Source organism: Lampris incognitus, chromosome 2 (assembly GCF_029633865.1).
Source record: "Lampris incognitus isolate fLamInc1 chromosome 2, fLamInc1.hap2, whole genome shotgun sequence".
Taxonomy (NCBI): Eukaryota; Metazoa; Chordata; class Actinopteri; order Lampriformes; family Lampridae; genus Lampris; species Lampris incognitus.
In genome coordinates this window covers 6,573,150-6,587,162 of record NC_079212.1, presented here as the reverse complement: position 1 = coordinate 6,587,162, position 14,013 = coordinate 6,573,150, and the positions used below count along the sequence as shown (strand labels likewise).

At 42.7% G+C, this 14,013-nt stretch overlaps 1 protein-coding gene across 1 annotated transcript; it reads left to right on the top strand.

The window, feature by feature from the left end:
• Positions 1 to 4,212: 4,212 nt before the first annotated feature.
• Positions 4,213 to 13,964, top strand: letmd1 (LETM1 domain containing 1). The gene is made up of 9 exons (XM_056302223.1): positions 4,213 to 4,342; positions 5,727 to 5,881; positions 7,761 to 7,876; positions 8,303 to 8,385; positions 8,644 to 8,830; positions 11,182 to 11,283; positions 11,427 to 11,579; positions 11,789 to 11,885; positions 12,377 to 13,964. Exons 1-9 carry the CDS (start codon positions 4,224 to 4,226, stop codon positions 12,451 to 12,453), a joined length of 1,089 nt encoding a protein of 362 aa, XP_056158198.1. The 5' UTR covers positions 4,213 to 4,223; the 3' UTR covers positions 12,454 to 13,964.
• The last annotated feature ends 49 nt before the right edge of the window (positions 13,965 to 14,013 follow it).

Here is a 14,013-nt window from a genome sequence, read left to right as displayed (position 1 = left end):
AACGTCCCGTTAATGTAACACATTATTACATTATTGGTCAAAAGTTTATTACATTATTGGGAAATTCACTTTATTACATTATCAGGAAGTTATTACATTATCAGGTTCTATTGCATTTTCAATTGACTCAAGAGCAGATTTTTATTACATTATCGGGGTTATTACATTATTGGGAATTTATGACATTATCAGGTTCTACAAGGCCTATGATTTAAACTCAGTATTTCATGATAATGTTATCGGTGTGTGTGTGTGTGTGATATGTTCTGACATTTCTAGCTGACCCGTCGAGTTCACCGCTCGCAGCAAATAGGAATCGCTGATGAGTGCAGTTGTGTTTGCTTTGTGTAAGCTGGATTTTGTTTTACACGTCCCCTGTAAATCACACCAGTATGTTTTCATTTGATTTTTTTTTTTTGGTAACACTTTAGTATGGGGAACGTAGTCACCATTAATTAGGTGCTTATTAGCATGCAAATTAGCAACATATTGGCTCTTAATTGGTCATTATGACGTACTCATTAATGCCTTATTCTGCATGGCCTTATTATACAACCAGTAAGCCATTAACTATGAGTTTTCCCTCTATAACCTCAGAAGTATTGCTTATTAGTAGTACCATGTCAATATGCTTTGCTTAGTATGGCCTTTATAAGGTGGTAGTACCACAAGAAGAGTTATTCTGCCTTACTAACACTTAATGAATATGGTCTGTTCTTACATAACAACACACAAAACTACAAGTGTTCATAGTGTTAAATTACTGTACATTAAGTTTCTGTTACTTAGAATATGTTCCCCATACTAAAGTGACATCTTGATCATTACTAATTCACTAGTGTAAATTACTAATAAGACACATTAGCCCCCGAGCTAACGGGTCTGACCCTTTAGCCGAGCGGTTAGTGATGTCGCCTTGTGGTGCAGTACACCCCGTATCGAATCCCGCACCGGGCAAGAAAATAACCGGCTACACTAGTAATTAAGTTGTTGTTACTTAGAATATGTTCCCCATACTAAAGTGACATCTTGATCATTACTAATTCACTAGTAATTAAGTTTTTTTATGTTCCCCATACTAAAGTGTTACCCCTATTTTTCTTTCTGTATCTTTGGACCTTGTAATGATGCGCCGTCTTGGCCAGTTCTCCCACTAGAAGAGATGTCGAATCTAAGGGACTTTTTTGCGAGGTTTTAATAGGGGGGCGAACAAGATGGCGTCTGGGTAACGTCAGCGGTACGAAGCTCCGCCTGTAACATTCCGAGGTGAAGTGTCTGGTGCTTGAACTTGCTCTTTAACCACTCCTAACATGTCCTGGTGCTTTTTTCATCTTCTTCCATCCATCCATCCATCCTCCCAGCTGCTTATCCTGCTCTCAGGGTGGCGGGGATGCTGGAGCCTATCCCAGCAGTCATTGGGCGGCGGGCGGGGAGACACCCTGGACAGCCCCCCCCCACCCACCCCCACCCCACACACACACACCTAGGGGCAATTCAGTATGGCTGATTCACCTGACCTACATGTGTTTGGACTGTGGGAGGAAACCCACAGAGACACGGGGAGAACATGCAAACTCCACACAGAGGACGACCCGGGACGACCCCCAAGGTCGGACCACCCCGGGGCTCGAACCCAGGACCTTCTTGCTGTGAGGAGACCACCGTGCCCCCCTTTTTCATCTTCTTAATGCTCACAATTCGGCCTATATCGTATTTGAAGTACCCTGCCAGAAATGTTCTGAACTTGAAGTCATTTGAAAAGGGAGTACTGGATAGGAGTTACTCTCCAACTGTCCTTCTTCCACCTATAATATATGCCTCCTTGGATTTTGCCACAACCACAGAGATAGATGTTGGCCTACTTGAATTAACGAGAGATGAACGTGGGGGACATTGTCATTAATTCATACATAAGAAGGAATCACTGTGGTTATTTACAGATTTATAAGTCAAATCAAGTCAGTTTTATTTCATGGCCCAATATCACAAATTACACATTTGCGTCAGGGAGCTTTACAGCAATTCAACATCCTGTCCTTAGACCCTCGCATCGGAAAAGGGCCAACTCCCTAAAAACCCCTTCAACAGGGAGACAAAATAGGAAGAAACCTCAGGGAGAGCAGCAGAGGAGGGATCTCTCTCTCCCAAGATGGACAACGTGCAATGGATGTTGTGTTTACACATTTTTCATTTTGACACAATACAACACTGAGAGAGGATAACAGAATTATAACGGACCTATAAAATAAATGAAAAACGGAGAGGGATATTTGCATTAGATTCGCGTGCAGCATTGAGTTTAAAAATGTGCACCTGCAGGAGCAGAGAGGATTTAGTGTTTGAAATACTGCAATCACTGTTCAGAATTCAACAGATGGGTTTGTTAGTTTGGTGTGGGCCCCTGCTAATGCTAGCATTGATGGGAATGAGACGGTGGGTAAAGCAGCAAAAAGGGCTTTTAAGAGTGGGAGTTGTCACATTAAAGTAAATATTAGGAAGTCAGAAGCTAAAGTGGTGACTGTGGAGCGAGTCAAAAAGATGTGGCAGAACGAATGGGACAAAGTAAAGGAAGATGTCTGTTTAAAAAGTAGTCGGGAGTAGGGGGGAGCAGGGTGTGGAGGACGAAATTGAGAGGAGAGGGTTGTGACAAGATTAAGGAATGGCCGTATTGGTCCAAACAGTTCGCTATGTGTGATTGGAAAGCATAATGGAAAGTGTGACTATTGTGGAGGAGAAGAAACAGTGGATCATGCATTACTGCTTTGCCAGGAATATGACTCAGAGAGAGAAGTTTTAAGGAATGCACTAAGAGAGCTGGGGGAGCAACATATCAGTAATATTCAACAACAACAAAAAAAATCTTAAGTGTTGAAATCTCCTTCGCAGTGCTTCTCAACCCAGTCCTCAAGGACCCCCTATCCTGCATGTTTTCATTGTAACCCTGCATAGGTAGCCCTGCTTGTACTGACTCGACCAATCATCTCGCAGCACTTAATTATGCAAGGTGTGCAACGTCTGACAAATGTCATTGCTGATTGGTTGAATAACTACAAACAGGTACCTATTCAGGGTTGCAAAGGAAATATGCAGGATAAGGGGGTCCTTGAGGACTGGGTTGAGAAACACTGCATCTAGAGCAGTGGTTCTCCACCTTTTTGGGGTCCTGGACCCCCTGCGTATTTTTGATCTACCCTGAGGACCCCTCCACCTGATCTTGGGGGAGGGGGGTTGCAATTTGATAGAAACAGTAGAAACTGCATTTTAAATTGCGTTATAGCATTTATTCACTCTTTGGGGCAAAAATAAGAGCTTTCAGTTGTAACTTAGATATAGTTAACAAAACAGAATTCTTATGCAGTAACTTTCAGATATATGTAACAAAACAGAATTCTTATGCAGTAACTTTCAGATATATGTAACAAAACAGAATTCTTATGCAGTAACTTTCAGATATATGTAACAACAGAATATGTATTCAGTAACTTTCAGATATATGTAACAACACAGGATATGTATTCAGTAACTTTCAGATATATGTAACAAAACAGGATATGTATTCAGTAACTTTCAGATATATGTAACAAAACAGAATATGTATTCAGTAACTTTCAGATATATGTAACAACAGAGTTTTTATGCAGTAACTTTTAACAATGCAAACGGGAGCGAGATCTCTTATTAACATACAACAAATTACACTTGTGAAACAGATGTAATTAGAGAAAGAAGTCCTGTTACCCTTTATAGTTTAGGTAGATAAAGGTCTCAGTCGCATTTGAGTAAAATAATCCTATTTCTATAAATGTCCTAGGATCTTTTTTTTAAAGATATTTTATTTTCACGGACCCCTTGCAATTACACCACGGACCACTAGGGGGTGAGAAACACTGCAGTCTAGAGTATCTACGGTCGTCAAGACGAATGAATAGAATTCGAGAAATATGAGTGTTATGTATCTATCTATTTTTTTTGTTTGCGTCTGTTTATTACGTCTATTGTATTTATGGTTTCGATTGTATTTCTTCCGTTTGGTAGTTCGGGGGGGGGGTCGCGCTTTAGTCCACACTCCAGGTCAGTGGGCGGGGGTAACGCGCCCGGAAGCTGTTTGCCAAACCGGCCAAGAAACGTAAAAAGCAACGAAGAAGAGCTCGGCTCTCTCGCGCGCGTAGCCCGGGTCGCCTCTCGCTCGGTGTTCTTCCTGTTTGGGCGGCGTCCCCGCCAAGATGGCGCTGTCCGGCGTGAGGTTGTGCCGCCAGTTGTCTTTGGCACGGTTGTCCGGAATCCGGACAAGTGTGATAAAAGCCGACGGCCTTTCCCCGCCCTTCGCGTTCTCCCGGTCGAGGTAAAACAACCGTCTTTGCTTCGGATCTTAACGTCGTTTGTCACCGTTTATGTCACAGAGCTGAGCGAGCCGGACCGGCGTTGACGGTTTTGCTAACGTGCGTTAGCCGGCTCTTCATTAGCCTGGCGTGGTGGGACGTTAGCTGCCAGTGTTATACCTGTTGTAAACGCAGATCACCGCTCCACCTGCGTTACTAAGAAGGGCTTCCTTGGGCCAGGCGACGTCGATTGACGAGACGTGGAAAGAGCCAGTATTTCTGTCATGGCGTACGAATAAACGTTTGGTAGCGAATTCGGGGGGGACAACGCAACCGCAGGAAGTGCCGCGGCCGGGACGCGAACCCGCGTCGGGAGGCATCGCTAACCGCTCGACTAAAGGGTCAGCGTGTCTTCTTATCCGTGCACGTTACGGTATCGATTCATGCGTGATGTATAAGAGCAGGTTTGCAGATGCATAGCTTTTAGGTTTCCATTCAAATCCATTGCCAGGAGATAAAGACTGGGGTGTTAGACTGGCGAATTTGTTGAAGGATAGCAGCCCCCCCCCCCCCCATTGAGATGTAGCGCCTCGGGTCCTGGAGACGAACACAAAACGAGCAAACGCACACAGACAAAGCCAGCATTGCATGACAAGCACGCTGCAAATCCGCAGGTACAGACGACTCGCTCACCCGCACCCCAAGGCCTCACAACCGGGACATTTGCATAAAATGACTCAACATAAAGAACAATTGAAGGGCTCTTGTCCTCAAGTACACACGCACACAGCGGGTGTGGTAACTGATTAAGCGTTCAAGTGAGCCAAAAGTGCAAGGTCACACGTCTGTATCTTTCTACCCAGGGTGGGTTTGGGTTAAAACCAAAAGCTAGAGAGTTGATCACGCCTCATCATTTGGAGCAACTCTTATTATTGTATAATAAGTATGTATGACATGGAGTTCAGGCAACTGGATGCCTGCAAACCATTGGAGGAACCTGTTTATTTGGGCGAGCATAAATACGCTCCCTCCTCAACATTGCATGTTGTCGTTGATTAGTGATCAGTAGAAAAAAGACTGAATATTTTTGGCAAAAGTTGTATAAATGATACCGTGTGAAAATGAATGGATATTAATGAACATGACATGGGGATTTTAGTCATTTCAATGTGAGTGAAACATTGAGGATCCCTGTTCACATGAGTGAGCATGTGCACTCTGCACCATGTTTTTACTTTTTTTTACATCATTATATTCTGTTTTGGCCATCTTTAACCTTATATAGCGCCGTTGCAGTGTAACCTGTGTATGTTATTGTGTAACTGAGAGCAACGTACCAAGTCAAATTCCAACTTATGTGATCCAACTTGGCCAACAAGACTGACTTTTAACTCTTCACCATTACAGACTGTCCCTGTGTAGACACTATTCCTCTTCAGAGGCCAGGCGAGGTGTTGGTCGACATGTGATGTCCAGGATCCAGTGGGCAAATAGCAAGTATGAGGGTTTCCTTAAAAGACGATTCCCCCGATTTTATCAACTCTATCACACTTTTGTGGAAGGTAAACGCACTAAATCACGTCATCACTCATCCATAGTGAAGTGACTATATCACTTGTTGTCACTTAAAGTTTAACAGTTGTCCAGAAATATATGCATTTGTATGGTTTCAGCACACAGTATAGTGTGTATATTTAAGCAATATCACACAAGGTCTGTTATACTGAATAACAGCACAACGTCAAGTGTGATATTGCTTTTATACAACAGTTCTTACAAGCGTCATTCATTAGTTAACAGTAATAAGCGACAACAGATTATGATTTGTTTGTTTATCTAATCATTTATTTGGCTCAGCCAACACAAATAGTTCCGCAACTGGACTGCAACTGGACTGTTGCCAAGCATCACATAAACATTGGCCTGCACGCTAGCTCACTGGTTTGTGTAGGTCTACACGTTACCGCAGGCCAGCTACTTTGTGTCATGTACATTTAGCTGTATGGTTCCATTTATTGTGCAACCAGTGGTATAAGAGTCTGTTAGTCGCTTTGGTGGCATGTGTGAGTCCGATGTGTTAACAGCTTGATCAGACAGTACGTTGCTCCATTGTTTCCTGCTCTGGTCTTAAGTAACTTTTTAGTGAGCTTTCAGACCTGCAAGACAAACAATTTTTTTGTTTATGTTTTTCATGTCCCATGACTCATTATAAATCACAATTCACATCGCAGTCTCTGCATGATTATATAAAGCATCTCACCTATGGCCACTCACTGCCATGATTTCCCGTGCCTCGAGTCCCACATCAGACAGTTTCTGTATGGCAGTGGCTCTCAGGGTGTGGTTGGTATAAGACACTGAACCCCAATAAGCAGCTCACAGGCCAGGTATGGCCCACGAGAGCCAAATGTCTGGCCCGCGCCAACCCATTGGCACTAACACACTTGTCATAACGTGAAATAAAGTGCACAACATGAGAAATAAGTGCGTGCTGCTCTACTTTATTTTGACCTCACCCGACACCGTACACTTGACCTATGCTGTAGAGCGCGCGAAGACGTAAAACGTACTCCACACTCTACGGTCCATGACTAGACAGAGCCGCTCACCAGATATGTCACAGATAATCAATAACTGTCCTATACCAAGAACATGGCCTGAGCGAAAAAGGCGGAAAGTCGACCAGGAAAACCGTCAGTTCAGATCTGACTGGACTGATCAGTTTTGTTTTATTTTACTGGACCGTGCCAGTGCCAAACCGACATGCTTGATATGCATGCAGACCGTAGCTGTCTGCATAGCTATGCACTATGCATGCTGCCAGTTTTAACGCCACCTACACTACAAAATCAGATCACTGCAAACAAAAAATAGCAATATAATAACATCATACAAGCACTCCGTTTCTACTATCTATAAATCAACATCGACACAAGAGAGGGCAACAGCTGCATCATTGCATGTTTCATGGAACCTTGCTAAAGCTATTAAAACAGGTGCCATCGTCGGCTAACATGGCAACAAGAAGAGCAGAACTTTTAGCGGAGGAGTGTTTTTCCAGTCTACTCACTGATTTGAAGAAAGCAAAAGCCATATCACTAGCCATAGACTCGTCCTGTGACCGAACCGATATGGAACAGCTATCTTGTGTTCGCAAGATTTTTTGATAGGAAGACCTTTTCGGGAAGAGCTATTTTGTTTGCTTCCTCCTGTGTCCCACCCCTTGACAGGTGACATTTTAACGAGAAAAATCAATGTTATTCAGTTACCTGAATAACAATGGTAGCAGTCATTGGGCGGCAGGCAGGGAAACACCCTGGACAGGCTGTCATATACGTGTGTATATATATACACACACACACATTACATATCCCATCTGCTTGTATACGAAATTGCCATAAGCAGATATGTAGTGTAATGGCTTTGTATGTGTCATTCCAGGATTCAAGTTACTCTTCCAGGATGCCAAAGATTTTAGGAGAATTAAAACTAGGATGTTCGTTGACAATATAAAAGTCCATGATTTGCCCTACAGAGATATGGAGAAACTGCGACAGGTGGGTCATAGATTATGCTCTCACTTCACCAATACTCCATCCATCCATTATCCACACCGCTTATCCTGCTCTCAGGGTTGCGGGACGCTGGAGCTATCCTCACTGGGCGGCAGACGGGGAGACACCCTGGACAGGCTGTCAGGCGTCAGCAATACTCGCCACTTACAAATAGAAACTGAGACAATGTCAACCTTTGGTATATTGGGGCCTTTTCAGAATTTCAGTTGTACCCTACTGTACGTTTAACTCTGCAAATATGATTCACTCCTAGTTTTAAACGGGACTGTAGCAAAAATTGGACACTCCTAAATCAGTGCTTAAAGTTGTGATCATAAAACTAAACAGGATTTTTATTGCGTGGTGCACTTTGGGTTTGTAATGTTTAACATTATTTGCAGCCTAACTTGTTTAACTGTTTTTTCATAGATTCGCCGAGACTTGATCAAAGCCATTCCACTGGTGATGATATCTATACCCCCGTTTGCCAACTACCTGGTGTTTGTCCTGATGTAAGTTTTACACCTTGACATAAATACCGCTTAACTTCACTCTTTGTTCTTTGACCCAAACCCACCGAATCAATTCTTTAACAACTGGGAGTTGTAGGTTGGGGTTAGCCTGACACATATACACTCATTTATGCCCCTAACCTAATCCATTTTCTCATCCTCAAGGTCTTCCTACCTCAGCTCTCCTTTCATTTGTGTGTGCATAATCTCACCATCGCTCTCCTCGTTCTGCTCCCATCCTCTCCTGTCCACTGTCAGGTACTTTTTCCCTCGACAGCTGCTGATCCGCCATTTCTGGACTCCCAAGCAGCTGATGGAGTTCCGTGGTTTGTACCATTCTTTCAGGGCTCAGCATCACATGGCAGTGCTGAAGGGACTTGAGAAAACAGGCTTCCAAGTCAAAGACGGTCATCTGCAAAGTCGCCTGAAGGACTTGTGTGTTAAAGTGAGTGAGGGGAACAGAACCAAAGATTCTGGGTGACAGGAGCATGTTGCTGTAAAGGAAAGATATTGCGTGGTGTCATTTTGCAATGAACAATTACCACTAGTGCAGAGATGCATGTCGATGTTAAAGAATGAGCAAGCACTCGTTCTTAATCTTTCTGTCTCCTGACATGTACACAAGGCTATAAAGGGGTGTAGATGTAGAGGACGGTGATGGAGGTGTCCATGTACAAAGGATATAAAGGGGTGTAGATGTAGAGGATGGTGATGAAGATGGCATGTATAAAGGATATAAAGGGGTGTAGATGTGGAGGATGGGGATGGTGGTGTCCATGTATTAAGGATATAAAGGGGTGTAGATGTGGAGGATGGGGATGGTGGTGTCCATGTATAAAGGATATAAAGGGGTGTGGATGTAGAGGACAGTGGTGAGGTGTCCATGTATAAAGGATATAAAGGGGTGTAGATGTAGAGGATGGTGATGGTGGTGTTCATGTATAAAGGATACAAAGGGGTGTAGATGTAAAGGACGGTGGTGTCCATGTATAAAGGATATAAAGGTGTGGATGTTAGGATGGAGGTGTCCATGTATAAAGGATATAAAGGGGTGTAGATGTAGAGGACACTGATGGAGGTGTCCATGTATAAAGGATATAAAGGGGTGTAGATGTAGAGGACGGTGATGGTGGTGTTCATGTATAAAGGATATAAAGGGGTGTAGCTGTAGAGGACAGTGATGGAGGTGTCCATGTATAAAGGATATAAAGGGGTGTAGATGTAGAGGACGGTGATGGTGGTGTTCATGTATAAAGGATATAAAGGGGTGTAGCTGTAGAGGACAGTGATGGAGGTGTCCATGTATAAAGGATATAAAGGGGTGTAGATGTAGAGGACAGTGATGGAGGTGGCCATGTATAAAGGACATAAAGGGGTGTGGATGTAGAGGACGGTGATGGTGTCCATGTATAGAGGCTGTATAAAGGATATAAAGGGGTGTAGCTGTAGAGGACAGTGATGGAGGTGTCCATGTATAAAGGATATAAATGGGTGTAGATGTAGAGGACGGTGATGGTGGCGTTCATGTATAAAGGATATAAAGGGGTGTAGATGTAGAGGACAGTGATGGAGGTGTTCATGTATAAAGGATATAAAGGGGTGTAGCTGTAGAGCAGTGGTTCTCAACCTTTTTGGGGTCCTGGACCCCCTGCGTATTTTTGATCTACCCTGAGGACCCCTCCACCTGATCTTGGGGGAGGGGGGTTGCAATTTCATAGAAACAGTAGAAACTGCATTTTAAATTGCATTATAGCATTTATTCAGTCTTTGGGGCAAAAATAAGAGCTTTCAGTTGTAACTTAGATATAGTTAACAAAACAGAGTTCTTATGCAGTAACTTTCAGATATATGTAACAACACAGAATATGTATTCAGTAACTTTCAGATATATGTAACAAAACAGAATATGTATTCAGTACCTTTCAGATATATGTAACAACAGAATTTTTATGCAGCAACTTTTAACAATGCAAACGGGAGCGAGATCTCTTATTAAAATGCAATAAATTACACTTGTGAAACAGATGTAATTAGAGAAAAAAGTCCTGTTACCCTTTATAGTTTAGGTAGATAAAGGTCTCAGTCACATTTGAGTAAAATAATCCTATTTCTATAAATGTCATAGGATCTTTTTTTTAAAGATATTTTATTTTCACGGACCCCTTGCAATTACACCACGGACCACTAGGGGTCCGCGGACCCCCGGTTGAGAAACGCTGCTGTAGAGGACAGTGATGGAGCTGTGGGTTAGACTGAAGGTGTCAGTGTTGCAGTAGAATATCTCATCCGTCTCTCAAGTCTACCCGGAGAGTTTAGTTTGTAATGCCGGTGTGTCATCTTCTTGCTTGCCTCATATTTTATTGGTGTAATGTGCTGGACGCCATGCCACATGTGTTGCAGCAAGAAAAACACTCTCACTCCTGAGGACAAACTAGGACAACTCTGGTATCAAAAACTAAAAAAGTCTTTATTAGCTAAATACCACCTTAAAAGAGCTCCACCTTGGCAAAAATGTTGACATTTTAATATTTTGTATTATGAACTAGCCAATCAATAAAAGCACTTTAATTTTTTGAAAACAAAACAGTTTTCTGTCTTTTCCTAAGAGTTAATTATCCCACTAAAAAGCACCTTTTAGTTTTTTATATATATATATATATATATATATATATATATATATTTTTTGGTACCTGCAGGAGCAGTTGGTGATTTGTAGAGGATAAAGTTTGGTACATCTTACATTATTTGTTCAGTTCAGAAGACACGGGTGTATTTCTCTTTATTTTCTATTTTCAGGTGCAAAATGGGGCACATCCAAAAGTGTCTGAACTCCACGCCGTGCGCAGCCTATTCTCTGGACCCCCGTTTGGAATGAGGCGGATGAGTGTGGGTCAAATGGTAAGTGAACTGACCGAGTCGTCCTTCCTTCTCCCTTCTAAATGTTGTTTGGCAAAAAAGTCAAATGAACAGCAACTCTAATCAGAAACACCACCTCACGATGTCATGATATCTCTCTCTCCCTTTCTTTTATGGTCATCCAGAGACACATCTGCCCGCTGCTCTTCCTGACACCTCGCCTGCCGGGTTTCCTGGTCAGCAGTCGGCTTAACAGTCACGCGGTGGAGCTGCTTCATCTGGACCGGGCCCTCAGCAAACTCGGCCCTCAACAGCTGAGCGAGTCCGAGCTGCGACAGGTCAGTGCCTCCTCGTTTGGCTGACGGTCACTGACTGTCATGGTCACAGGGCAGACTTCATTCTCACCAGACGGTCTGTGTTCCTTATCCGTGTATAAAGAGCAGTGCACTGACACGTGAACAACTGTAAACAACTGTGGAAAAAGTGTTTTTTGTTGTTTTTCATTTTTTTCACCCTGCGATGCCAAATTTCATTTCACCCTCCACAGGCGTGTTATGTCAGGGGTCTCAACGCCGATGGTTTTAGCACCAACCAGTGCCACGAGTGGCTGTCCCAGTGGCTTCAAGTCACTTCTGTGTTGAAAGGTATCTTAATTTGAACCGCTTTCTCTCTCACACCTCTACACAGGATTCCCACAGATCCTGGAAAACCTGGAAATGTATCGACTAGTTTCCAGTCGTGGCAAACATTTGGAAAATGATAAAATTGATCAAATGCCCTGGAAATGTTAATTTGAGGTCATGGAAAATTGTAAAGTTAGACTGTAAAACCGTTTTACTCACTGGTGTTGCACATTTTTCTTCATACGTTTCTGTGCCGAGACGTGACTTCAGTGAGAAATTTGGGTGGTTTGTTCAGTCACACATTTAGAGACTTTTGAGACTTCCACTGATAGTTAATACTGAAAAATGAACCGTCTGTTAAGCAGCGCAGCATATCCCCAAGAAGAAGTTGTGGAAAATGATTTCTTAAAAAGAATTGTACCTTAATGTTTAAGCATGTGGTGCTAATGTTTTTCTTTTTTCTTAATCTGCTCTTTTAAATGGTTTTATGTTTCTTTTGCACATTAATGCAGAGTCAGAGGTGTCCCTGCTCTTGCACAGTATGGTGTTACTCTCTGCCAACTACCCACCCCGTCTCGGCCGACACTGACCGGTTGCCCGGAGACGTCCAGCCTTTCCATTCAGCTGGAAGTCACGTGATGGGTAGGGCCACTTCCCACGAGCAGATGGAAGCTGCTTTCTAGAGGGCAGCCCATTTAAAAAGGAAGAGTGCTGTGCGTACAAGGATAAAACTATGATCTTCCAAAACCAGAGAACCAAGACCCTAATTGGTGATGTCATCCCGACACGTGGCATTTAATGAAACTCGACAGTTATTGGATTAGGAAAATATTCCAACCAAGCGTTTATATCCAAATGATTTATGTTTTTGTTTAGCTGTCAATTCACCATTTGGTCCAGAATGACAAAGTGAGTATTGCCATAAAGCATTTTTTTTTCTCCATTTGTCCTGTGTAGTGTGACATCACAGTTTAAAAGTTATTTTTGTTCCTCACAATTGAGAAATGTTCATAAACTTAAACTAAGCTGTCCACGTGGCTAGGTATAACCCACTGGAATGCAGAAAATCCAGCGTTAAGCTTTACTGCAGGTCGGGACAGGTCTCGTTGCAGGCCTGCATTATGTGATGCTCTGGCTTGTTCTTAAGGTAACCTGCTATATAACAAACCGCCACTTGAAGACTCCAGTTTACGTTCAATAAATGCATAATCATTCAAAAAAGGCATATTAGGCACTGAAAAGAGCTGCGTAGTGCTTTTGTGGTCTGCTAATGTTGACAGACCAGGGAAACATGAAACTGAATTGTCTACAGACATTCCAGTCTAAACACAAAGATGAGATAACCTTTTGTTTCACGTTTCCCATGTTTTAATGGAACACGGTGCAGGTATTTCTCTTTTAGTCATGCTTTTTACTTTAGTTAATGCCACCAAACTCCCTCGATAAAATGGGCTTTTGCAAAAAAAACAAAACAAAACGATATTGTGAAGTTGACAAAAAGCAAGTTAAAGGAAAAGAATCTCAAAGCAGGGGCACATCCACAAGAAAGGAGGTGGAGTTCACCTTTTTCCGAGAAAACATTTTATGAAATTGGTCGACGGTTGCTGAAATAGTAAAGAAATCCGGAAATGGAAGAATTGCAAAGACACTTGATCTTGTTTAATTCGTCTCGAGGGAGAAGCGGAAAACACGCAACTCGACACTTTTGGCCGCAGTACAATTACAAAGCCTCTGAAGTACGGCGGCGGGGTGTGAAAACATTTGTGAAGGCACTTTAACTGTTTACTTGATGCTTTCCTGCTTCGGGGGCGCAGAAAGGAAGGAAGTCTGTTTTCTTCTCAGCGGAACACACTCCTGCACTGGGGGGGGGGGGGATCGACACATTTATTGCAGGCTTGCAGTAAAAAGAGGAACTTTAGTAGTCTTGCGCAGCACTGGTGTTTTTGGGTGGGGGAAATTATGAAATGGGAATTGTTGTTTGCATTCTGTGCCTTTCCTAAGGACTACTAGAGTCATTACTAATATGTTGTCATCACGTTTCCATTTTTAAACCCTTCTATTTATGAATCATGCTCCACATTTTCTGCATGTGTACTTGTGAATGCTGTATTGCTGTGCCAATATTACAAACATTTTAAAGGAAATATGT